Here is a 25,159-nt window from a genome sequence, read left to right on the forward strand (position 1 = left end):
ACACATTTTCAAATAATTGAATTAAGGCGCCATCCGTCTTCCTCTTCCATGGACTTAAGTTATAATATTAACCGATCTGGTAGCACCAACATCTTTTTCCCTTCAACCCATTCTTCCTCTTTCACGAATAAAAATATATACATGTAAAATGTAATGTAAGGTATGCAATTAAAGTGTTGCCAGATTGGTCAAAAAACATTAAGGCTGTTAGAATTTGAAAATATAAAAGGGCTTGCCACTTAAACTAGCTCTTAATGTACCTCGATTATTTCTTTTTAAAATGCCGATAGTTTTCACCAATAATACCTAATATTTCCCTAACGCCTTTTTTGTCACACTAACGTCAGAAACAGAAAGTAAAGTTCATCACTTATTTCCGAGGATAAATCAAATTTAGAGATTCCCCGAAAAAATTTAACTGAATAGAATTACTTTCGCAATGTCGCTGAAATACAACGAGGCACTTAAATTGCTCATAGAAAACCTATCAAAGAATCCAACACCTGAGCAACAAAAATACATGCAGGATGCAACCGAAATAGCTGAGCGCTTAAACGAGGGATTCACCAATATCAATTCCATTTTCAAGGGCATCATTAGTAACTGGGACGAGACATGTAGGTCATTAATAATGTATATTATGTATGACACTTATTTATTTACAACTTCTTACAGCTCTTTTCTACAATAATCCTTACCCAAAAATTCTAAGTGGCATACTACATCTTAAAATGCCGTTTAATATAAACCCAGAACGTGTTGTCTTTCCCCTTAATCAAGACCTTGTCAACCTGAAAACGACTGTAAATCATCCTGCAGTTCTAAATGGATACTTAAGCGGCCAACTACTCACCACCTTGTTTTATTCGGATTTATTGAAAGTTATTACCCAAAATACTCGAATTCAATGTAAAAGTGGAAAATCCTACTGCCTTTTCTTTCGCATTGACTCGTTCCACACTTTTGAGATTCGAGCTTGGGATTCCGCAATTGAGAAATTGGAATTTCAGTATAGATTTGCACTAGAATTGTATTTTCCAAACGATTCTATCCCTTACATCTGTTTCGGTACTTTTTTTATGGAAAATAAGAAATCGGACAACCAGAAAAAAGTTAGATTCATTCACACAACCATACACACGATATTGATACAATTGAATTTATATTCCACCTTATCAATCCCAGTTTTATCTGAGGTAATGAATGCAGTTGACCTTGTAGAGGCACCGAACGCTGGCGAAACTTTGTTAGAGGTAAAGTTATTCCGGTACGCAGAAAATACTGATTTTTTGATAACACTCAAATTATTTGCAGGTTTTACTAAAAATAATTCCAATTTTACAAAATCCAGAACCCTTGAAATCTGTTTACAAGAAGTTATTGCAGTTTAAGAAATCGGACTCGGTGAAGATGTCCGAGTTAATGGAACTTCTTAACTTTCGTTAATACGAAAATTTGTCTTGAAAAAAAATACCCACGCTATTACAAGGATATTATATTTAAATTATACAACACAGGAAAGAATTACACGAATATTTTACAATTTTGACATGCAACATGGATTAAAAGGCATTACCCTGGATAGTCCAAGAACTGAGAGTTGAGTTGATCCGCAGACAGAAATAAAGGAAACTATGTATAATTGTTTAAAAATTTAAAAACATTCCCTTGTTTAGACAATAAACTATGAAATGTTATTAATTTGAAATTAATAATTACGTATACTTTTATTTTTGTTCATGCTATAAAGTACAACGGACGCACTTCCAGCTTTAAGCTCCTTTGAGAAACTTTCGGTAAGTCGAGCTCCTTTTTGATTAGGAGATATATATAAATAGATTACTCATACTGAAAGACAGTCAGTAATGAATAATAAATATATGGAGAAGTTCAGTGACCATAACTTAGGCAGTCGGTAATGCGGATGGAAAATCATAACCTTTATTTTTCGATAGATTTTTCTTTAAATATTTATCAAATTTATCGAGTGCTAATACGAATAATCCGCATTGAAACAGAACATCTTCCTCCACCCAACCCAAAAACCCATCCCCACACAGCAACAGTTTAACAATGCCGACATTGAATTCCCATGGCAACTGAGGAAATTCCGCCGTTGTTGTTTATTTTGGATACAAATTCTTACCAATGTCAGCTAAACACAACAAAAAACGAAGTAAAATTTTAAAAAAGTATTTAAACGTTTAAAAATCAAGCAAGCTAAAAAGTGAACTCAAAGAAGCCCTGTGAAAATGCGTCACTTTAGTAAATCACTTTTTTACACATCATTTCGGCAAACGGTAGAATTGTACCGATAAATATTGTAATATTTGAAAAACCTCGAAAACGTAACATAGAACAATGCCAACGATCCCAAAGCGGGAATGCAAGCCCAATGGCGGGGGCAAAGGCTCGGGAATGGATTTCCTTAGTACCGGTATCAAAGGAACCGAGGTCACCGAGATGCAGCTCAAATGGCACGAGAATCCTTGTCCAGCGCCACCATGCAAACAGGCCTTCTGGTGGGCCAGCCAGCCCAAGCCGATCAAAATCAAAGGGTGTCCCAAGTGAGTAGCAAACAGAAAACTCCCAAGGAATTTTCTATGCATATCCTGTAAAAGGGATTAGAGAATTGGGGTATATTGAACAACTAATTAATTTAGTACATCATTTTTTTTTTTTAAATTTGCATATATTTTAAATTTTAAGGTTAGTTTGCACTGAAATTTATTATTATAATACAATTGGTTAATTTTTAGTATAAAAGAAATCAAATATCTTCTAACATGATCGATATATCACATAAAAATCATATAATGCTAGGATACTGCAAGTCTGTCCCCAGTTTATAAACAAATATCTAAAAGTTAGGATCACTTTAATCATATTTAAGCCAAAATGTACAATGTAAATGTAATTAAAGTTAAGTTACTAATTAAGTAACGTAATTAAAAAAATAATATATTCTGGTATCCCGAGGGTATACTACATTTGCAAAATGTGGCTCCAATCAAAGTGACTTGCTCAAAGCTTTGTGGTAGGGATTTCCTATACGTCTCCACACTGGGGTCAATGGAATACGAGTCCAAAAACGAAAGTCATAAATTGCGTAAATAAATTATTAAACGCTGGCCGTGTTCGGGAGATGGTCAATACAAAGGCCCAACTAAAGGACACGCAAGCTCGGCAACATTCGTGTCCCGAAAGGAAACAATGGATGGGTGAAATTTATGAGGAGTATGCAAGTCGTTGAGTGCTTAAAACTAGAAACTGACGCACTATCATAAAAATATACATATATATCTGACTGAAGATAATGACAGGGGATGGACTTGGGTCGGATTAAGGTCAAACAGGGAAAAGGATAATCCCAAAGAATGACAAAAAAAAAACATGTATCGATATTAACCCAAACTAAATACCGAGTTAAGGCCAACTAAGGAAAAGTAATAGTATAATTGGGATACATATAAAATTTGGAGGATTACAGGTATCCTCCAAAGGTTTACAAAGTCAGTTGTAGTTTGATTTCATATTGATTTGATTGCGGTCATGAAAAAGCTTGATAAGATTATCCGAACTACTCATTCATTAACAAAAATTCCATTGGTTCTTACTATGTATCTAATCTAAGATAATTATAGTGTGGTTTAGGGTTTCTCCCTAAAGGTCTAAGGTCAAGAAACGATTCCAATCAATTAAAAAAAATGAATTAGTAGCGGAATCCATCAAAATAAGTAGCCATACCTTTTCGTTCTTCAATCATATACTGGAGCTATTTGACTTCTGGTGAACACCTTCTAGTCCTAGTAACAGTAATCTCCCATCTACTCACTGACCTTTCTTCTAACCACTCCCACATGAGCACCACCTTCGAGTGCCAAGAAATCCACTTAATTATGCTCAGTTGGCTGTTGAAATCCGCTTATCAGGCAGTCCAAGCAATTGACCTTGGCCATTGACATTAGCCGGGAGGTGTTCCAAGTAATAGAACCACCCACCTCCGATTTCAATGTCAGCCCCACCAAATGCGTGAAGTCATCTCCAACAATGTGACAGGAAATGTGGACACCGTCGAATGAAATTCAAGGTCCTCTACCGGGCAAGAACCTGAATTGGAGAACCTACGAGTTGGTTGGTTGGAAAAAAGCTCTTATGCAAAGTAGAATTCCTGGGAACGCGGATTTGGCTGTGCCAACGCGAACGACTGTTAACAGTTCGCATTATTATTGCAACACCTGCCCATCAGGTGCCTTAAACTACATCGCGAACCTTAAGACACACTAAGAAAAAGGGGTTAAATTCTCTCTAAAATGAAGATTCCAATTTTTCTGGGGAAAACCTTTAAAGTGTATATATGTTTCTAAAACCCTTTAAAAATGGGTATATAAGAGTTGTTTAAATATCGGACTATCAGTTTTAAAATACAATTAAAAATGTTCCATTCCAAAATTTTTACCATTTTCAAAAGCATATTTCTAGACACCCTTTTAAGTAATCCCACCATTTCTAAGCTTTACAAGTTTAAGGCTTCACTTATGAATATTAAATAAGGGATTTACCTAATAATCATATGTTTATGAAGGACATTTTTCAAGAAGCCATTGTTTTTAGAAAAGCTTTTACAAAGTAAGCTCAAGGGCAATAAAAGCTGAATTTCCAAGAAGTAGTTTCACATATTTTTCCGCCTGCACGACCGACTGCTGACCACGGGCCGAATCGAAAGTCGAAACCGGGTCCGAGCGCGAGTCCTGCCAGTCCTTTGGTCATTTGGCGTTTGCCATTCGAACCGTGCGGTCCGTGTTCCGCGGTGAAATCAAGCTACCAAACAAAGCAACACCTGAACCACAAAAAAAAAGTATAGGAAAAATATTGATTAACTTTTTCGGTGCGGCGGGTGAGAGAACCGTGTGGTGGCTATTTATAATGAACGAAGTGACCGGTGGCCGGGAGCAGGGATAACCGAGGAGGAAGCGGAGACCATGCCAGAGACGAGGCAGCAGCAGCACCCAGCACTCGCACATCCTACTGAACCCAAGCCAGATCCAGATCCAGAACACTTCCCCGACAATAGACAGGATCGCGTGCAGAACTTTTCCTTCGCCAGCAGCTATCCCTACGCACCAGGACGACTATCCTCCAACTCGAATGCGAACTCTCTCTTGAACACCAACTATAACTACAATTCGTCCAATTACAACGTCCAGCGGTATCAGAGTCCCTATAATTTCCAACACGTGGTGACCAACGCATTTTCGGTACTGCGTCATCAGCCCTCCGAGGAGCAGGAGCTCGATTCTTATCCAACGCGACCGCAACAGGCCATCGTGCGTCCCATAAGACGTGAGGAAGGGACTGCGGATCACCAGGATCGTCATGTAGCAGAGCCTGCCGGGAATCCTCCGCCCAGATCCTTCTTTTCCCGCAGCACCCAAGAGGTTCGCAGCTTCGCCGATGAGCTGAGCCAGAAGTTGCGCTTCCTGGCGCCGGAGGAGCAGAACTACGGCGGTCGCCAGAGTGCCAGTTCCGGCGCCTGGATGGATCCAGCGATGGCTCAGCGACCTCGCTTCGAGACCACGGTGCCGCAGGGCATCTTCCTGCCGCCACCCCATGAGGTCCAGATGATACCGGCCACCATGCTGAGAAGGCATGTCTACGCCTACTCCTCGTATCCCATGATCCTGCAGGGCTACTACTGCAAGGATCCCGCCAGTGAGCACAAGGAGCAGAAGGTGACCGCCACCCGGTTGAACGGAGTGCGTGCCACGGCGGCAGTGGCCGCCGCCACCGCTGCGGCCTCCAAATCCTCCCATAACGATTCGCAATCCCTCGCCGGCGGACTCCACATCACCAAGGCCCAGTTCCAACAGCAATTGCAGCAGCGTCGCACCAACAACAGCGACAAGAGGTAATAAAAAGACCAACCCCAAAAAATGGTAAGGGTTCGAACTTCGGACTGAAAGAGGTGGGAAGGTCCAACCGCTGACCAAGGCAAAGTGGGCCAAAATATATTACCATAAATTCAAATGAGTAATATACAGCCGCGCTGAAATGGAAATGGAAACAGAACTGAACTCCCCTTTCTGGCCCCAACGACTTGGCTTGCTACCTTTATCGATTGACACCTAAACAATTCAATTACAAACATATTGTTGCTTTAAGGAACCGGAAATATAGACAATATATCTCCATCAGATTCGATGAGGAAATTAGGGGTATCAATCGGGAAAGTTTTTACTATTTGAAATCAAAGTCAATGTATTTTCGTAAACATCGAGGACAAAAAAACAATGGTTCTTAACTTTAATAAATAGTTCAAGAACGATTTGTTAGCAAGCCAAGAAAATTGTCCTTGAAGAAATAGCTGATAATTCATTAGAAAAACCTTTAAAATCCTAGTGATTCTTTACTAGAAAGTCAAATAACTAGGGGGTTCTAGGATATCCCTAATCCGTTTTCTATATAGCGAATGTGAGCCAACACAATAGAATATTCCTCGATAGCCAAGCCATCTCAAATGGTTTACATATACAGACCCCCACTTCTAACCTCGTATTGACTCTTCAACAATTCAATTAGAAATGCTTTTCCAATAACATTTGGACATTGTAAATTCCCTGAACGGTTTGATTAATTTATTTAGCGCATTCTCGAATGGGAAATTCGTTTGCCTTGCATAAAGGAACATGCGAACCCAGGGACAAAGGAGCCTCGTATGTGTCGTGCCAGCGGAGAATATCCCATATTCCCAGCTCAGGGCTTAAATAATTTAAATCAAGATTTCGTAAACAATAACAATGGGTACAAAACAGCGAAAAAACAGTGCCACAAATGGAGGGAAATTAAGTTCAATTACCACACCAAAGGGCCAGAAGGACACCTATGGGATAACAAAAAACAAAAATGAATCTAACGGGTGTCTTCCTTAAATGGATGTTATTCTGGTAAATGGGCTCTGGTTTTTGGGTTTCGGAATATTATGAAATATCATTCAACGTTGAAATAAGAGGGTCATAGAACAGTTGACTGAAGGCAAGTCATTTAAGGAAGGATCCACATAGACTAAAAATATATATATATCTTAAACCTCTTCAACGCAATATCAGCATACTGATACCAGGAGCTGTACTCTAATATATCATAATCATTTTCAAATTATACTATAGGTAACTCTCCGAAATATCAAAAATCAAATTGAAAATGATAATGATAAAAGGTATCATCCGATTATGTCAATGTGGCTTTCTGAGCAGGGTATACCCCAAGTAATAGCCACAAGGAAGCCGGACCAAAGGTTCCCCGTTCCATTAGGCGTTTGCTTTGGTCTTCAGACCCAGACCCAGAGAAATGTTGTTAGACATTCGCCAACAACTTCAATGTGACTTCCTGTTTGTGGGCCAAAAGTAGCAGAAAATTTGCATAGGTCACGAGTTCAGGTGCCAAGTTCTCCTAGTGCAATGTCTGACAATGTTATATACTAACACGACTCCCCGCGTATGTGCATATGCGGTAAAAAATGTTTGTTTCCCCATTTACTTGCCAGGGACCATACATATAAATTAGCAAGTCATAAATTACTCACCAACTGCGGACTGGACTCGCGTAACTTTAAGACTTTAAATTCAAATCGGTGCCCTCCCATCTGACCCAAAAGTGTACTGAACTTTGGGGAAATTGATTTGAATCGGAGATGACTTGACAAGCGGCCTGCGAGGGCGTTGAGAAATGCACAAATTTGATGTTTATCGCCTTGATAGTGCAACAGATTTGGGTCTGGGAAAGAAACACAAGTGCACTGAGCATAAGACTTAATTGGGAATCTAAGCTAGAAAATATATAACATAATACGATCATAAGTGAAATGAGAAGACCAATCACATTAAAAATAAACATCATTTTGAACAAATTAAAAATGTAAATACCTCCTAATATAGGTGATTATCTATTTATGTATCCTATTTTATAATAAGTTTTGTCAAAACTCGAGATCTTTTCTTTGAAATACTTATATAACCTACATTTACTTAAGTTACTTAAATGCATAAAACATTTCTTGCGTAGTTTTTTAAGGTCTTATAATCCTTTAGACCTTGTTCATAGCAAGCCATTTTATAGGAAATATTTCTTTATTTTATAATTAGATGTTCCATTTTAGTAATAGATATGAAACATTTTATAGAAATAATAAGAGTTATTAAGTATCTTTACTAGTTTGACTTCGTATATAAGAAAATATTTAAGGGACCTTAAAGAGGATACATTTATTTTTCTGATTGTGGAGTTTGTTGAACTGGGTCGAGGTTTACTAATTGATGGCTCCCACCTGCCACACCTCCTTGCTTTCCACTTGCTCTCCTTGCAGACCCATCGTCCCGCCGCCGGAGCCCTACAAGAACGTCATGTACGACCGTCGCGTCATAAAGGGCAGCAACTTCGGAAACTCCTCGCTGGTGGTACGTACCAGTAGCTCAGTTCTCTGCCAGCCCTGACCCGCGACTAATCCACTTTATTTTTCCGCTCCAGACGGATGTGGATCCCTTCGACAAGGCCGCCGAATTGAGGCGCCGCAATATGTTGCGCAAACGGACAGTGCAGTGCCGCAACCAGAGGAACGTCCTGGGAACTCCGCCGCCGGTCAAGGGCCGTAAACACGAGACCATTCAGACGGAGAAGTATCTGGAGAAATTGGTGCAGCGCCCGCCGGAATTCTCCATCGACACGCAGACGGATCTCTTCCTGGAGAAGCCGCCAACGCCGCCGTTTGTCCCGGCCAAGGTGGGCGTGGATGTGGGCACCGAAATAGGCGAGGGCGAACTCTTCCACTTCGATGCCGAGGCCCAGCCAATCATCGATGTCCTGGTGGACGCGTGCATCGAGCAGAGCATGCTGGAGGTGGCCCACGAGATGGAGCTGGCCAGTTTGCGGCGCAAGCAGGAAGAGTAAGTGATCCAGGGACCTGGATTTTCTAATTTCTACTGAACCCACCATTTCTTTATATCTAACGAATTTATGGACTTATTAATTGTCCGTAAAGAATTCACGGACTTATGTACTAATTGTCCGTGAATTCTTTAGACCATCCTTACCTAATATAACTTTCATATGCGCTAGGAGTTTAAAATGAATATATCTAATTTATACATTACACACGTAAATTTCTAAGGCATCAATAGTTTTTCTACTTTCCGCGAATTCTTCAGATCACAAATCCTTTGAACACTTACGTTTAAATACTTTACAATCTTAACTGGATTTTATTTTAAAGTGTTATATTTTTATCGTTTCTTATACATTTTGTAATTTTATACAATTAGCAAATGATCATATCATTACAATCGAAATCAGTGGTTCCGTATTGGTAAAATGTCTAAATACATACCCATATATGTAATACGATAATACCATTCAGTGTCATAACCAATTTTATGTTAATGTTATTTGGCAACCCACAGATTCCTGGCCCAGAGGGAGGCGGAACTGGCCGAGCTGCGTCGCCTGGAGGCTGAGGAGATACGCTTGCAGGCGGAGAAGGAGCGCCGCCTGCGCCAGGATGCAATTGCCAAGGAGCTGGACGCAGAGATGCAGAAGAGCGTGACGGCGGCCAAGTTGCTCCAAGGACACATCGCCAGTCTGGTGCCCGAGGTCCTGGAGAACATTGAGCCGGCCAGCGATGCCGTGAAGAAGGAGCAGCTGATGAAGAGCATTTGCCCGTGGCTGTCCGCCGAGGTGGCCGAGGAAGTGGGTCACATTGTGGACTCGCGTGAGATCCTCACCGCCATCATTCAGGAGATCATCAAGCAGCGGGCGGAGATCTATGCCGGCTATAGGGATCCTGAATCGGAACCATCCGCACCGGATGCGGGCATTTGCGAGGAGGAGGGCTGCGCCATTGATGAGATGGAGGCGTGTCCTTGCGAAACGGAAACGGAGGAGTGCCCCGAACAGCCGCCACCGACTCCGCATCTCTAAATGATTTCGTTAGAGTTTAGTTAATATTTCGAGTCCTTAAAATTGGTGGTTCCCGACCCCTCACAGACATATGTACACCACAGACACAAGCACACACACCTGACACACCTGGATGGCTGCGACTTTGTTGTTGTGTCTGGCGAAGGACTCGATTCGCCGCAGGACTCGCAATCGGGCGCCAAACACAACTGCACAGCGGCGGCGGCGAAACGGAATCGAATGGCAAATTGTAAACTGGATAATTGTTAAAGGTTTTTGTGTTACCGAAAATTCAATGAATAAAGCTCGACAAAATAAACCAAATAACCTCAACTTCGTGAATTTTTATTACGTTTTAATGGAGCAATAAAATTAAATTGAATTCTGTAATTTTTTACATTAAAATAATACTACAAAACGAGAGTCAAATTTGTAACCCATTTTCATGTCTGATTTTTCTGAAATTGTAATGGTTTTCAGAAGGGGACCCAAAACTGCACTTCTAGATTCCATAACTTGAGTAATTGGACCCCGATTTTGATGTGTGATACCTCTGTGAGTTTGTGGTTGAATTCTCTAATGTTCTGCATTTAAATTGTACCTTTAAAAGAGAGTCCAAATTTTAGCCCATTTTCATTTCTGATTTTTCCGAATTTCCAATGGCTTCCAGAAGGGGACCCAAAACTGCACTTCTAGATTCCATAACTAGCGTTATTCGACCCCGATTTTGAAGTGTGATACCTCTATGAGTTTGTGGTTGAATTCTCTAATGTTCTGCATTTAAATTGTACCTTAAAAAGAGGGTCCAAATTTTAGCCCATTTTCATGTCTGATTTTTCTGAAATTGTAATGGTTTCCAGAAGGGGACCCAAAACTGCACTTCTAGATTCCATAACTTGAGTAATGGACCCCGATTTTAATGTGTGATACCTCTATGAGTTTGTGGTTGAATTCTCTAATGTTCTGCATTTAAATTGTACCTTTAAAAGAGGGTCCAAATTTTAGCCCATTTTCATGTCCGATTTTTCCGAATTTCCAATAGTTTTCAGAAGGGGACCCAAAACTGCTCTTCTAGATTCCATAACTATCGTTATTCGACCCCGATTTTGAAGTGTGATACCTCTATGAGTTTGTGGTCGAATTCTCTAATATTCTGCATTTAAATTGTACCTTTAAAAGAGGGTCCAAATTTAAGACCATTTTCATGTCTGATTTTTCTGAAATTGTAATGGTTTCCAGAAGGGGACCCAAAACTGCACTTCTAGATTCCATAACTTGAGTAATGGACCCCGATTTTAATGTGTGATACCTCTATGAGTTTGTGGTTGAATTCTCTAATGTTCCGCATTTAAATTGTACCTTTAAAAGAGGGTCCAAATTTTAGCCCATTTTCATGTCCGATTTTTCCGAATTTCCAATAGTTTTCAGAAGGGGACCCAAAACTGCTCTTCTAGATTCCATAACTATCGTTATTCGACCCCGATTTTAATGTGTGATACCTCTATGAGTTTGTGGTTGAATTCTTTAATGTTCCGCATTTAAATTGTACCTTTAAAAGAGGGTCCAAATTTTAGCCCATTTTCATGTCCGATTTTTCCGAATTTCCAATAGTTTTCAGAAGGGGACCCAAAACTGCTCTTCTAGATTCCATAACTATCGTTATTCGACCCCGATTTTGAAGTGTGATACCTCTATGAGTTTGTGGTCGAATTCTCTAATATTCTGCATTTAAATTGTACCTTTAAAAGAGGGTCCAAATTTAAGACCATTTTCATGTCTGATTTTTCCGAATTTCCAATGGTTTCCAGAAGGGGACCCTAAACTGCTCTTCTAGATTCCATAACTTGAGTAATTTGATTCAGATTTCGACTTGGGATACCTCTATGAATTTGTGGTTGAATTCTCTAATAATCCACATTCAAATTATTATTTTTAACAAGGGTCAAAATTTTAACCCATTTTCATGTTCGATTTTTCCCTAATTCCAATGGCTGTCAGAATGGGGACCCAAAACTGCTCTTCTAGATTCCATAACTTGAGTAATTCGATTCCGATTTCGACGTGGGATACCTCTATGAGTTTGTGGTTGAATTCCCTAATATTCTACATTCAAATATTTCTTTTTATCGGAGGTCAAAAATTTAACCCATATTTATGTTATATTTAACCGTAATTCCAATGGCTTTCAGAATGGGAACCCCAATACTGCACTTCTAAATTCCATAACTTTAGTTATTGGATCCCGATTTAGACGTGGGATACCTCTAAAAACTGGTGGTTGAATTCTCTAATGTTTTACATTCAGATTTTTGTTTTTAAAGAGGCTCAACATTTTATCCCACCATCATGTTGGATTTTTTCGTACTTCTGAGAGCTTCCCGAATGGGAACTGAAAACTGCACTTCTATAAGCCATAATTTGAGTCATAAGCCCCGAAAAAAGTTACGGTGGTGAAGGATAGTCTAAAATATATTTAAAATTGTAACGAATTAAATTTGTGTTGTGTGACCGCCGTGCAAGAGCGCGATTTCCTCCCCAACGCAGCACGGTCACACTCCATGTGACGTCACATTGTTTTTCCCTAATAATTTAATGAATCACCTCCGAACTAAGTTCCTTGTTTTCATTAATTAATTGGCTGCACAGGGCGAAGTTAGGATGTTTTCCAGCGGCCCCAACTACAACAAACTGAAGACCAATCTTCGATTGGCTCTGAACCGCCTGAAGTTGCTGGAGAAGAAGAAGGCGGAGCTGACGCAGAAGTCCAGGAAGGAGATAGCCGACTACTTGGCCACTGGAAAAACGGAGAGGGCACGGATTCGCGTGGAGCACATCATAAGGTGGGTGTAGGTTTACATCAGCCATAAGAACTTCTTCATAAATCACCAAAATTTGTACTGCTCAAACAGGGAAGACTACCTGGTGGAGGCCATGGAGATGGTGGAGATGTACTGCGACCTGTTGCTCGCCAGATTTGGTCTTATCACCCAGATGAAGGAGCTGGACACCGGGATCGCTGAGCCCGTGGCCAGTTTGGTGTGGGTGTGTCCCCGCCTGCAGAGCGATATAGCCGAGCTGAAGATCATATCGGATATATTTGTGACCAAGTACGGTCCCCAGTTCGCCGAGCAGTCGAGAACGGCCACGGGAGAGCACTATGTATCTGAGAAACTGATGCACAAGCTCACGCTGCAGGCGCCTCCCAAGCTGCTGGTGGAGAAGTACCTCATTGCCATTGCCAAGAACTACAACATCGAGTACGAACCGGATCCGCAGGTCATGCAGGAGGAGCAGCCACAGCAGCCGCATCTGATTGATCTGTCTGATAGGAACAACTTGAGCGGAGGCGGAGGTGCTGGTGGGCCAGCTCCACCGCAAATGGGCTTCATTGGCTATCCAGCAGTGCCGCCACTGCCCAATATGCCGGAGCCACCTAGCGTCAAGCCCTTCAATTACCCACCCTTCGGTGGTCCAGGTGGCGGAGGAGGAGGTGGTGCCCCTGCCGGAGCATATGCTGCTCCACATCCCATGCAGCCACCGCCGCCGTTCGCCTACAACATACCGCCCAATCAGCCGGCACCGCCTGCAGTCCTGCCTGCCAAATGCGCTGAGGAGAAGGATCTGAACACCAACTTCATCAATGTAAATATCCTTCTTTGATTCTTCTTCTATTATCGTAGAGAAAAGGGAATGCTTTGATTTGTTCAGTTGCAATCAGAATAATTTGGGAGTAGTTTTATAGTAAGATACTTTTGTTAGAGATACAATGTGGAATTTGTAGTCAGTAGATTTGGACCATAATCTTCAGATTGACCTTATACTTAGTAAGGTATGTTAAACAACAATTTTCTATAATTGGACTCAAGGTATTTTTGATTTAAAGTAAATAACTCAAACTTCTGATTGCAACTGCAACGAATTTAAAAATCTCTTTAAAACATAGTACATAGTTAAGTTTTTGGCATGTTTTGCATGATTTTTGGGCCGTTGCAGCGTGAATCAAACAATACGGATGGCTCGGGCAGCCCGGATGAGAATATTTTGGTAGGTTAACCCTGTGTAGATCGCTATTAAACCAACAACTAACTTGCTTATCTTTCTGCAACATTACTAAACAAATGAAAATCGCTTCCATGGGTTGTGATCTCCAATCCTAATCTGTGTGTGACGTCTTTTGGCCTGTCTATGCCCACTGTGCGTGTAAGTCCAGTCATCCAAATGATTCATAGTTTGCTGCCCACTCTGTCTGCCTAGTTGTTATCATTTCGCTTGTCTCGATGTGCCCTATTGGTTTATTATTATTTGCCTTATGTTTTCTTTGATTTTGCTTGACAGCGCCCCAAACCCGAAAATGATCCGCCGCCGCGTTACACCTCTATTAATCCCGTAAATCTCCAGGTCAGGACATTTGATTTGACCCAATCAAGCACTTATTTTCTTACAAGTCCTATGGTACCAAACCTGTCTTTTCTGAAAATGTATATACATACCTCGGACATGATTATTTTTAAAACAATTTAACACTTTATTTTATTAATATTTGGATAACTTCTAAAATTGGTTTTTATAATTTTTTAAAGCTGTTAAAACATCAGAAAAAGAAGGTTTCTTACATTAACTGGCTGGTGGTTTCAAATAATTGTGAGATTAATTGTTGTTTATTATTTTCCCTTCTCAGAATGCCAACAAACCTAAACCCCAACCCCGATCCAAGCTGCCGCCAGCCGATCCCGTGTTGCCAAGTGCTCCGCCGCAATTGGATTTCCCATCGCTGCCCAACGTACCCAACGATCTGCCAGATGTGCCGGGCGGAGGTGCTGAAAAGAAGAACGACGAGGAAGAGATTGATTTTGATGACCTCTCACGCCGCTTTGAGAACCTCAAGAAGCGAAAATAAAGCTGGGCAGCAGATCACCTTTTTAATTCTACAGTATAATTGTTATAATCTCGGTCCAGTTCTATATAAATAATCCCTATATGTATTTAAAGAACTCTTGTTCATTTTTCTTATTTACATTAAGTAGCTGAACTGTTGAACTTGTAATCCTGCAGTTTAGTTTTTATATTCCCAATACAAATCTGTATCAAAAAAGCTTTGAAATTTACTATGTTGCAAGCCTGGAGTTCTTAAGCAGTTCAATCAAAACTATCATATCCCTAAAATATTATTTCATCAAAAAAAAAAATGATTATTTCATTAAAACCAAAAGAAACAAAAAGTATTTCGAGAAATATGGGTTGCTATAATTTCCACATTTTCATTTTTATGTTTCACATAAATATCAACAAAGGTACGGTTAAAAACAGATGATTTTTGAGGGGATTGCCTTTCCTAGAAAACTTCCTCGTTCTCGACCACTTCCTTGAGTTCGAGCAGCTCCAGAAGTCCCTTGCCCTTCGTCTCGTTCCGCACCAGCTCATCGATGACGCGATACTGGCCAGGATCTATCAGCAGTGTGAGGTGCAGGGTGGCATCTTCCCATTCCTCGTGCTCCACGGCGTTGGCCAACTTGACCACCGATTCCTTGAGCTTGCCACCGCCTTCCTTGCCTGCAAAGCTGACCCGCAGCTTCATGCGCGATCTTTCGATGGGCATGTGCTCCTTGAGCATCTTGATGGCCTCCAGTGTGTTCTGCTTGGTGTTCCTGTTCATCTTCACCGAGAAGTGGGCATCCTTCAGGGATTTCTCAATGATGGAGGCGGGATATGGACGACGGGTCTCGGGATTTACGCACAAGGCAGCCACGGAGTTGACTATACTGTTCAGTTGGGTGTCCAGGCAACTTTGGCGCTCCTTCTCCGACACCTGGAGTTCTCCCTTGCTTAGGATCTCTTTGCAAATCTCCGTCTCATCCGTTTTATTAAAGGCCTTCTGTAGCTCGTCCTTCTTAGCCGCCTGCCCTTTGGACACATTGGTGAACACTGTGTGGGTTTGCAGCACTTCGTCAATGTCCTTTTCGCTAAATGGTAAAGGTAATATAATTATTAGATATAGGCAAAACATATTTCACCATTGGCACGTGTTGTCTTTAGCGAGTATTACCTGTTGCTCCTCCAGGACAGGACCTTATTTTTATAGCAGGCGATCTCAAAACGCTTGCCTCCTTTTTTTAGCCTCACAATCGCCACATTTGTAAGGCGTATTTGATTTGTGGGCGTAAATATTTTGGACATTGTTAAAAAATAAGCTACGGAATTAGGGATGGTCGAATAAACAAGAGCATTTTCGATAGAAAAACCGATAGGTGGCTTGAAAAAAAACTTTTTTTTTATAATTTCTAATATTTATAAGTTTGGAAATTTTATTCTAGTTTAAACGTAAAGTAGGATTTATTTACTTATTTAAAAAAAATTGAATTTTCAACTACATTCAGAAAACTAGTTTTAATATTTTGTGATTAAAAACAATAAATTATTTTGACACGTATTGATACTTTCAGAAATAGTGTTGTATACTTACAGAAGTTTTAAAAAGAATTTTCCAAAACTCTTGATTATTTCCACCCAAAATTTTCAAGCCTATCGTTTTCCCGCCTATCGCCGTTCTCCCATCTCCTCCTCCCGCTGTTGTTGTTGCCTCGCTTCTTCTTCTTCGCCCAATTCGCCAGAGCGCGCAGCAAACAACAAAACACACAGTGCTCAAAACCGCGGTATCAACGAGCGTAAAAAAACGTTATCACCCGACTTTCGCCAAGTAACTCCATCATGTGGGCCAAACTAATGGCAAACGGTCGAAAAGCGCGTTCAATGCGAAAATCTGAAGAGTTTAAGCCAACTCCAGTGGCCCGATTGTTTAGTGGTCCCCTTAAACGGGCTACATGCCAAACAGAGGGACCTCTAAATATTAGGCGAAGAGGACGGCACAAGGCAGACATCGATAAACCAGCGGCCCAAAGCAACGCTGCAAAATGTTTGTAAACAGCTGTCGAAGCCGCCAGGTGGCGCTGCCCGAGCGGGCATTGCCAGATGCAAGAAATCCACCAAATGCTGCCCTGCATTGTGAACGCCATTTTTATTGCAAGAAAGAAAGCCTGGATTTTCAAGCAAAAACGCGAGTAATTAACGTGTGAATATTGTGAAAAGCCAGCGCAAATATGATTTAATCGGCGAATAATAGTTTCCGTGTGCTAGCACAGCGAGCGGCGCCAAAAAGGTGCCATTTTTGGAAAGTCGAAGGAGGTGTGTGTGTGTGGAAATGACCAAAAAAAAATGAGGCACCAGAAATGCCCACTAATTGTATAATAAATTTGCCTAAAAAAGGTTAAATATGCATCGAAATTTACCAGTAATTTGTTTATTCATAGGGCAACTGCTTAAACTTCAGTTTTCTGCTCAGAATGGCTGCATCTTTAGCTAACTAAATGGTTTTTTCTTATGTGTGTTTGAGGTCTGCAAAAATGTCTCTAAAGTGAGACGCCTGCAAAAAGAGCACAAAATTAGTCTTGTTTAATGGGTTTTAAATGGGATAAATACGTGTCAAGTAATGTTTTTACATTTGTTTAGTGATTTAACCCACATAAAGCCATGTTATTGTTCTTTAATTGATCTTGTACATGTTAAGGAATTTAGTAAGGGTCACACTGAGACGCAGAATATAACCTGTAATTGGCACATCAAATTAGTTTATAGTGTTTAATGCTAAATAGTGTTTTAAAACGTACTGTTTTATTATATTTTTGTAAATAGATTTTTTTTATATTTTTTAAATTAGTTTAGGAAACAAATTTTATAAATGCTTAAAAAATAATATGTAATTTGTTCACAATATTAGTTTAAAGTGGTTTTATAATTTGTTTATTATCTTATGGGATTCAAAAAGTGGTAATACAGGAACATATTTTTTTTATTATAAAATGCATATTTAAAATAAATTACTAATAATTTTTCTCCCTCTTTAGTTGCCTGAAAATGGAGCAGTACATAGTGCCCCTGGAGGAGCCCGTCTACTCGGATTTGCAGGTAGTGCAAGTGCCCCAAGATGAGGTTGGGGTGAGTAGTATCAAAAAATCCTGCTAAACGCCCGGCTAATCCCCTTTTCCTTTCAGTCCTTGGTGCTTCAGGATGACCAGCAGTTGGTGTTCAACGAGCAGCAGCAAGTGGTCTACCAAACGGCAGCTCCTGCGCAATATCAGCAGCCCCAGCAGTCGGCTGCTCCCACATACCACATAATCGGAGGCGACGATCTCGCCCAGCAGCAGCAGCAACACCAGCAACAGCAGCAGCAGCAGCAGCAGCAGCAGCAACAACAACAGCAGCAGCAGCAACAACAAGTTGTGATGCACCACCAGCAGCATCAAGTGCAGCAGGTTCACTATCAGCAGCAGCAACAGGATGCCCAGCAACAACAGCAGCAGCAATTGCATCTGGAGCAACAACAGCAGCAGCAGCAACAATATGTCCAGCACCAGCAGCAGCAACCCGCCATTCAGCACACACAGCAGATTTACTACACCTCTGAGCAGGTTCTGCAACCAAATGCCATCGTACAGCACATGCAGCAACAGAAAAAGCAGCAGCAAGTGCTGCAGCAACAACAGCAGCAGCAGCAACAGTATCAGCAACATGCCGCCACCTACCAAGTGCAGGCTTCACCCCAGGGGCAGCCCCAATTGCTTCAGAGCCCCCAGCAGCAGCAACATCAACAGCAAGCGCAACAGCCGCAAACGCTGCAGCTGCAGACATCGCCAGCCCAGCAGCAACCACAACAGCACCAGCAAATCGTCTACCGCATGACCACCACCCAGCCGCCACAAAGACCTTTGGGGGTAAGTTACAGATCACTATATACTTGTTTTTCCCATCACATTCTAACAAAATCACACATTTTTCTTCCTCTTAGATGCTCAACAACACACACGTGATTGTTCAGCAGCAGCCTGTGTTGATCCAAGGTCCGCAGCATCAGGAGCTGATTATGCGCCAGGCAGCCATCCATCCGTACAACAATCGCGTCGTTTATGCCACTTCGCCGCAACAGCAGCAGCAACAGCACGTCATCCAGCAGCACGTTCAGCAGCAGCAAGTTCAGCAGCAACAAGTCCAGCAGCAACAGCAGATGCAGTTGCAGGCCACGGCCCAGACAGCCCATTTGGTCCAGGCTCGTGTGGTTCCCCAGCAAACACAAAACGTTGTCTACCAGCAGCTGCAGGTGCAAAAGGTACAGCCGCAGCAGCAGCAACAGCCACAGGCGCCTCAGCAGCAGCAGCAGCCACAGTTAGTGGCTCAACAGCAGCCGCAGCTAGTAACCACCACTGCCACTGGAGGCACGCAGCTTGTGAGGACTTCCTTCAGAAAAACCGCTCGAGGTGGAGCGGTTTTGGCCCGACCAGGAACGCTAATTACGACCAGGCCCACACTCACGCCCACAACAATTGTAAGGCAAGTTCGGCCGCGAGGAGGAGCTGTGGGGGGTTCAGTGCCCGGCGGACTGGTTAGGAATATGCGCCCTGCCGGCGTGCGACCTACTCGAGCTCAATTAGTGGTTCAGACCAGCGCCAGCGGCGACGGTCAGACCATGCAAATAGTGACTCCAGCCCAAATGAAACACATCACCATCAGCACGAATCTCGGTCAGCCGCAGCAGCAGCCACAACAGCAGCAGTTGCAGCAGCAGCCGCGTCACATCTATCGCACACACATGGTCACCGACGGAAGTCCCCAGCAGCAGCCGCAACAGCAGCAGCAACCCCAGCAGCACCAGCACATGCTAATGATGCGGCATGGTCCGATTCGCTATAGGGCACCCGTGACCCTGACTTCAGCCGTGACGGCACCAGTTCCGGCTCCTGCTCCTGCACCCGCCGGTGGAGTGGTTCAGTCGAGTAACATAGGCATGGATTTGGAGGAGAGGATTCAGGCCGCGGTGCTGAAAAAGGAGCAACAGAAACCCCCGCCAGCTACACAGCCGGTGGCCCAAAACCAAATGCAACCCATGCAGATAGGAACGGGCACCACGCTAACCACATACTATCCTGGAGGCACTGCCTCGCAAGAGGAGGAGAACCAACAGCAGCAGCAGCAACAGCAAGTGGTGCAGAGTCAAGCACAAGGAATCCGTCCAGCCAGTGGAGCCAGCATGACTTTGGCGGAGTACAAGAAGAGGCAAACGCTGTCGGCCTCGCCAGCTCCTGTTTCGGCACCAAATCCCGGCCTGGCACCCATAAGGCCCACAACTCCTGGAACCCTCGTTCGACCTACGGCCAAGATAACACCCTCTCAACCTACCGGGGCCTTGCCCCCCGGCACCAGGATCATGCAGCCGCAAAGGGCAATTCCAGCGGCCGTCGTGGCTCCACTTCCTACGCCTGCAGCCGTTACCCAAGGATCATCCGTGATGAAGACATCGCACAACAACTACGAGATTCACTCGCAACATGTACTGAACAACCGAGCCGGCCAGGAAATAGCCGAGCGCGACAAAAATAGTGCCAAGATGTTGGTGATTCTGGCCAGCGGAGAGCAGCGTCTGATCACATTTACGCTTCCACGTGAATCCTGCACAGTGCAGGATCTCCTAGAGCAAGTGGGCGTGCCATTTGACCACAACACAACCATCCAGTGCGTCGAGCATCGCGGTGCCAATGTGGACTTTGTGGTCACCGTGGGCTTCACTGTGCATGAATCTGCTAGCGAATTGATTTCTCGGGCGGAGGAGAGTCTTCAGATGAACCGCTCGCAGGAGAATCCAGCACCGGTCGCTGGAGCAGCTGCCAATCCCAATCCTGCCACCCCAAGTCCCTCGCCGGCCTACGCCCAAGCAAGTGCCGCTGCCGAGCAGGCGAAACGCGAAGCGGCCAGTTCGGCCAGTGGAAACACTTCAGTTGGAGCAGTCTCATCGGCCGGCTCTACTGGATCTGCTCCCTCGGAGGGCAGGAAGCTGATCGATGGCTTTCTGGCCGTCTGCCAGCTGTGCGGCTTCACTGGAGTGGATCACGCACGCTGCGAGCGGTGCAAACGAGTCTTCCCGGAGCCACCCAAGCGCAAATCCTACATGCCCAAGAACAGTGCTGCATCTTCGCCAGCTTCGACGTCCTCCAACGAGGCTGTGACGGCAGCAACGACGGCGGCAGAGAAGAAACGAGAATTGGCAGCAGCTCGATTTAGCAAGCAGTTGGCCGGAGTGGCCTACTCGTCGGGAGTTGGAGTGGGAGCACGGGGTAGAGGTCCCATGGCCATGAGGGGCGGAAGGGCCCGCGGTGGCAGGCGGGTGGCCGAAGTGGATCCCGTGGTGCTGCTGAGCAGTGAAGATGAAGCTGATGAGGGCGAGGGCAACTCGGAAACTGGAAATGTAAGTTCCACATTATCTTTGCTGTTGTTTTCTAGCCATAATAAATACTATACTATTTTTACAGCAACCCACAAACAATTCAAAATTGAACTCCAACGGCAATCTTCATGAACTTTCCGCTGCTTTCGCCTGCGAGCCAAATTTACCGGACATCGATGAGGAACCTTTATATAAAGGTAAGATCTAATTATAACGTTGCGATATATTATGGGATTTTATTTGATTATCTCATGTCTATATGTATCCCAAATCAGAAGTTTTTGCTTCTGAAATCTTCCAGTTCTATAGGTAGCCAAGCTATTTATATATTTTTGGTGAATTCTTAGGGTATTTTATTAATAGCAGTCCATATTTTTATTTAAAAAGCATTTAAAAATATGAAAAACGAAATATAAAATAATTCACTGTTAATGTAGGTGCTTATCAAATTTTTTTTAATAAAAAAAGTCTTTTTTTTAAATATTTTAATTAATTACATTTTTGATCTTATACTTCATAGAATTTAGTATTATCGGCATATACGTATGTCCCTTAAATGATGTATACGTAAGGTATCTGCGGATTGATAATATCAGATATTTTTATTCGCACAATATAAGAGACTTATCTTTTTGAATTACCTTTTTTAATTAGAACAAGCTTTAGTTGAAATTCAAATTTCAAATATTTAATTTGCACTTAGCTATTTTCACTGCCTGTTTGTTTTCGCGCCAGATTTGGCTACTTACTAGCTTGTAGCAACACTGCTGTATAGCAATGTTGTGTGTGCAAGAATTTCGTGTTGGCAATGCCGTTGGCCAAGCGCCGCAGTGCTAATCCGCCAGAGGGCGCCGCAGCCAGCCAGAGCACGCCATTTTTACGGTCTGTCCAAAAAGAAGAAGAAACGCAAAGCGAATGCGTGAAAACACATAGTTTTCCACATTCATTTGCAATTTTTCCCAGATTCGCGAGGTTTTAATCGTTTTTAATAAGCAATTTAAGTGACACAGACTAGCTGCAATATACTAGCGACGATGAACGATGAAGGTAAGCGGTGGGGAGATGGAAAAATATCGAGTGAATAAAAAATGTGACTGGCAACCACGAGGAAAATGGTATAATTACAACATCTACTGATTTCTTACCCTTGCAGATTTTACCCGTGGCGATGTTACGGATCTGTCGGATATCGCCGAAACGGAGCAGTTTTCGGTGTCCCTGAGATGCAGCTGCGTGCGCCTGGTGCCCTACAGATTCGAGATTACGGAGCCGGTAAGAAGGCGTCGCCCCTTTGACTCCTCCCCGCCCCTCGAAATGTGTATAATACATTTTTCTAATCGCAATTTGGCCTTCCACCAGGTGTGCTTTACGTCGAAGGGTGTCCGCATCTCGGGCGTCCTGCAGGACAAGGACGAGAAGTTCGTGCTACACATTCACAAGCAGGAGGTGATCAAGGTCATAGCCCATTTCGGCAACGTGGAGCCCGCCCAGCCGCTGGTCACGCTATATCTCCTCAAGACCTGCGCCGAATACGTTAAGAACCAGTTGAAGCTGCCCGACGATCAGCCCCACGAACGTAAGTCAACATAACCTTTGATCCCAAGCTATGGGAAATCCCCAGTCCTTTCCTTGCTTTATTTTGTCAGGGTCTCAGACCGAAGAATATGTTTTTACAGTTCTTAGTATCCTAAGAAACTATTCTTGTTGTGTTTTATATATATTTTCTCTAAATACCATTAACATAGGACCTTACTAACTGGTGTATATCATATCCTTCAATTCCAGAAATGGGCTTCAAGACGCACAGCTTCCACACTCGACGATTAATCCTGCTCTTCGACAGCGTTACCATGTCTGCCCGCGGCATTATCAAGTCCATGTTTAGCTGCGTAGACGAGATATCCTCTACCGATGCCGCAGAGATTCTCGAGAGGATCGCAGACTCCGATCGCAAGACGCAGGACAAGAGCTCCCAGCCGCCGCCGCGCCAACTGAGAGCAGACGAGCAGGTCAGCCTGCTGATGTATCCGCCGAAGGGAACCGGCAGCCTGTGCATCCGCATGGAGGACTATGTGTGCCTAACCAAGGAGTCCTACCTCAACGACATCATCATTGACTTCTACCTGCTCTGGCTAAGGAACACACTGATTCCGGAACCGCAACGCGAACGCACGCACATATTCAGCACCTTTTTCTACAAGCGGCTGACAACGCTAACGCGCCCAGCGGACATGAAGCAGACGGCAGCACAGAAACGCCACGCCAGGGTGCAGAAATGGACCAAGGTGGTGGACATATTCGATAAGGACTTTATTATAGTGCCCATCAACGAGCAGTCGCATTGGTTCCTGGCCATCATCTGCTTCCCCAACTTGAAAGGTCCCGTGACGTTCGACACGAATCAGCCAGTGGAACCGCAGCACTTGAAGCGGGCCAGGGGCAAGAAGGTGGCGCTGCAAATTGGCAACACCACCATCACCCCGCTGACAAAGAGGGGAGAGGGCGGACAACTTCCAGCCGCGCTGACAGCGGATAACGTTTGCCGGATAGCAGACGACGAGAGCGAAAGGGATGAGGCGGAGGGCGATGACAGCGACATGGCCTCGGAGGATAGCGAAAACTCCAACTCCGCCAAGGAACCAGCGGCCACGCCCACGCCCACACCCACCTCCACGACCACCAGCACCCCCAGTCAATCGAATTCCAATTCGCAGCCCACACCCAGCGGCCCAGCAAGGAACATTGCCTCCGATGACGTTCCAGCCGTTAAGCAGCCCCTGATCCTCATCTTTGATTCCCTGGCAGGCGCTTCGCGAAGTCGCGTGGTGGCCACATTGCGAGACTATCTCACCTGCGAGTACCGGGTGAAGAAGCCGGATGCGCAGGCGCACGTCTTCAACAAGGACAACATGCCGGGCCACTGCGTCAAGGTGCCGCAGCAGAACAACTTCACCGACTGCGGCCTGTATTTACTACAGTATGTGGAGCAGTTCTTCAGTGAGCCCATCAGAGACTACAGGCTACCCATTAAGCAGCTGACCAATTGGTTCGATTTCCTCACCGTGACGAAAAAGCGCGAGGATATCGCCAATCTAATCCAGCAGCTAATGGACGAGGGCAACCAACAGCAAAGGCATATTCTGCCAGTGATTGAATTCCCCACGCTGAACGGGCAGTTGGTGGAGTACCCTGAGGACACGGAGAGTGCTGAGTTCGAGGAGGAGGAGGGCCATGACGACGATGACCCCAACAGTGAACTGGTGAGTTTTTAACTCACAATTGATATATAATGGCCACTAATTGTATTATTTATTCCAGCATGATGATAACAATACCGGCACCGACATGGAGGTGGATCCCGTCAACGAGGAGCCAGCGCAGGCAGGAAAAACCGCCGCTGTGGCCACTGTGACCACGACGGGCAAGAGATACGTGTTGAAACGCCGCCTGCAAAATGGAGCCATATCGAGTCCCAGCAATGGCAACGGCGAGGCCAGCAGCAATGGGGGCATTCTGATGCCCCAGCTGGTGAGCACGGCGACCGGACCGGCGGCCGTTTCTCCCGGAGTCGCCCACCTAGCGCCACGTGGCCCCAGCGGAGGCCTGAAGATTCGCAAGATCGAGCCGTAGCACCAGCAGATCCTCGCCCTGCGAGCTCGCGACACGGATGCGCATACGCCCCACCTGCCTGCGCTGCTCCAGCTGCCACAGCTGCGGCACCACCTGTAAATACGTCATTACATTTACATTGGTTATTAATTCTAAGTATCTAAACATTTGCCCCTAAAACCTAATGAAACTACTACGCTAAACTATACGTTAAAATAAAGACTACAATACTATGTATGAAATACAAGAAACTGTCGAGGGTTCTTAAGGTATTGATGGATGTAGTCGATTTGCTGATTAAGCAAAGTCACGTTTTGAATTTGTGTTCTAAATTTT

General features: G+C 43.8%; 4 protein-coding genes and 1 long non-coding RNA gene across 13 annotated transcripts; 4 read left to right on the forward strand and 1 right to left on the reverse strand.

The window, feature by feature from the left end:
• Positions 1-324: 324 nt before the first annotated feature.
• LOC108012653 (uncharacterized) lies at positions 325-1,657 on the forward strand. The gene is made up of 3 exons (XR_010653970.2): positions 325-617; positions 676-1,253; positions 1,315-1,657. It is a non-coding gene; the product is annotated as an uncharacterized lncRNA (long non-coding RNA).
• A 618-nt stretch (positions 1,658-2,275) lies between these two features.
• On the forward strand, positions 2,276-10,281 carry Rsph3 (Radial spoke head protein 3). 2 transcript variants are annotated; one of them, XM_017077867.4, is made up of 4 exons: positions 2,276-2,567; positions 8,363-8,453; positions 8,524-8,939; positions 9,453-10,281. In XM_017077867.4, the coding sequence occupies exons 1-4, from the start codon at positions 2,362-2,364 to the stop codon at positions 9,967-9,969; spliced, it is 1,230 nt and encodes a 409-aa protein (XP_016933356.2). In that variant the 5' UTR covers positions 2,276-2,361; the 3' UTR covers positions 9,970-10,281. The 2 variants fall into 2 exon arrangements, with proteins under 2 accessions (XP_016933356.2, XP_016933355.2); XM_017077866.4 differs by lacking the exon at positions 2,276-2,567 and adding an exon at positions 4,779-5,908.
• Positions 10,282-12,512: 2,231 nt separating this feature from the next.
• Positions 12,513-14,939, forward strand: Ist1 (IST1-like protein). 6 transcript variants are annotated; one of them, XM_017079346.4, is made up of 5 exons: positions 12,513-12,788; positions 12,858-13,590; positions 13,942-13,992; positions 14,284-14,346; positions 14,627-14,939. In XM_017079346.4, exons 1-5 carry the CDS (start codon positions 12,607-12,609, stop codon positions 14,843-14,845), a joined length of 1,248 nt encoding a protein of 415 aa, XP_016934835.2. In that variant the 5' UTR covers positions 12,513-12,606; the 3' UTR covers positions 14,846-14,939. The 6 variants fall into 6 exon arrangements, 5 of the variants coding, with proteins under 5 accessions (XP_016934835.2, XP_016934837.2, XP_016934838.2 ...); XR_001767623.4 differs by having other exon boundaries at positions 12,514-12,788; positions 14,159-14,346; positions 14,627-14,842; XM_017079348.4 differs by lacking the exon at positions 14,284-14,346.
• A 231-nt stretch (positions 14,940-15,170) lies between these two features.
• Positions 15,171-16,168, reverse strand: Sbds (SBDS ribosome maturation factor). Its single transcript, XM_017079351.4, has 2 exons — positions 15,992-16,168; positions 15,171-15,908 (listed from the first exon to the last, which is right to left on the reverse strand). The coding sequence occupies exons 1-2, from the start codon at positions 16,120-16,122 to the stop codon at positions 15,281-15,283; spliced, it is 759 nt and encodes a 252-aa protein (XP_016934840.2). The 5' UTR covers positions 16,123-16,168; the 3' UTR covers positions 15,171-15,280.
• Positions 16,169-16,536: 368 nt separating this feature from the next.
• On the forward strand, positions 16,537-25,074 carry velo (sentrin-specific protease 6 veloren). 3 transcript variants are annotated; one of them, XM_036816497.3, is made up of 9 exons: positions 16,537-17,127; positions 17,847-17,937; positions 17,994-18,713; positions 18,788-21,235; positions 21,300-21,411; positions 22,368-22,486; positions 22,574-22,790; positions 23,000-24,474; positions 24,533-25,074. In XM_036816497.3, exons 2-9 carry the CDS (start codon positions 17,857-17,859, stop codon positions 24,842-24,844), a joined length of 5,484 nt encoding a protein of 1,827 aa, XP_036672392.2. In that variant the 5' UTR covers positions 16,537-17,127; positions 17,847-17,856; the 3' UTR covers positions 24,845-25,074. The 3 variants fall into 3 exon arrangements, with proteins under 3 accessions (XP_036672392.2, XP_036672393.2, XP_036672394.2); XM_036816498.3 differs by having other exon boundaries at positions 17,847-17,907; XM_036816499.3 differs by lacking the exons at positions 16,537-17,127; positions 17,847-17,937; positions 17,994-18,713; positions 18,788-21,235; positions 21,300-21,411 and adding an exon at positions 22,100-22,261.
• The last annotated feature ends 85 nt before the right edge of the window (positions 25,075-25,159 follow it).

Source organism: Drosophila suzukii, chromosome 3 (genome assembly GCF_043229965.1).
Source record: "Drosophila suzukii chromosome 3, CBGP_Dsuzu_IsoJpt1.0, whole genome shotgun sequence".
Classification (NCBI taxonomy): domain Eukaryota; kingdom Metazoa; phylum Arthropoda; class Insecta; order Diptera; family Drosophilidae; genus Drosophila; species Drosophila suzukii.

Coding starts and splice junctions, on each gene's coding strand:
- Ist1 (XM_017079346.4), top strand. CDS start 12,607: ATGTTTTCCAGCGGCCCCAACTACAACAAACTGAAGACCAATCTTCGA. Junction 13,591..13,941: donor TGAACACCAACTTCATCAAT/GTAAATATCCTT, acceptor GGGCCGTTGCAG/CGTGAATCAAACAATACGGA. Junction 13,993..14,283: donor GCCCGGATGAGAATATTTTG/GTAGGTTAACCC, acceptor TTTGCTTGACAG/CGCCCCAAACCCGAAAATGA.
- Sbds (XM_017079351.4), bottom strand. CDS start 16,122: ATGTCCAAAATATTTACGCCCACAAATCAAATACGCCTTACAAATGTG. Junction 15,909..15,991: donor CTGTCCTGGAGGAGCAACAG/GTAATACTCGCT, acceptor TTTACCATTTAG/CGAAAAGGACATTGACGAAG.
- Rsph3 (XM_017077866.4), top strand. CDS start 4,983: ATGCCAGAGACGAGGCAGCAGCAGCACCCAGCACTCGCACATCCTACT. Junction 5,909..8,362: donor ACCAACAACAGCGACAAGAG/GTAATAAAAAGA, acceptor CTCTCCTTGCAG/ACCCATCGTCCCGCCGCCGG. Junction 8,940..9,452: donor TTGCGGCGCAAGCAGGAAGA/GTAAGTGATCCA, acceptor GGCAACCCACAG/ATTCCTGGCCCAGAGGGAGG.
- velo (XM_036816497.3), top strand. CDS start 17,857: ATGGAGCAGTACATAGTGCCCCTGGAGGAGCCCGTCTACTCGGATTTG. Junction 21,412..22,367: donor TGAGGAACCTTTATATAAAG/GTAAGATCTAAT, acceptor TTACCCTTGCAG/ATTTTACCCGTGGCGATGTT. Junction 22,487..22,573: donor GATTCGAGATTACGGAGCCG/GTAAGAAGGCGT, acceptor GCCTTCCACCAG/GTGTGCTTTACGTCGAAGGG.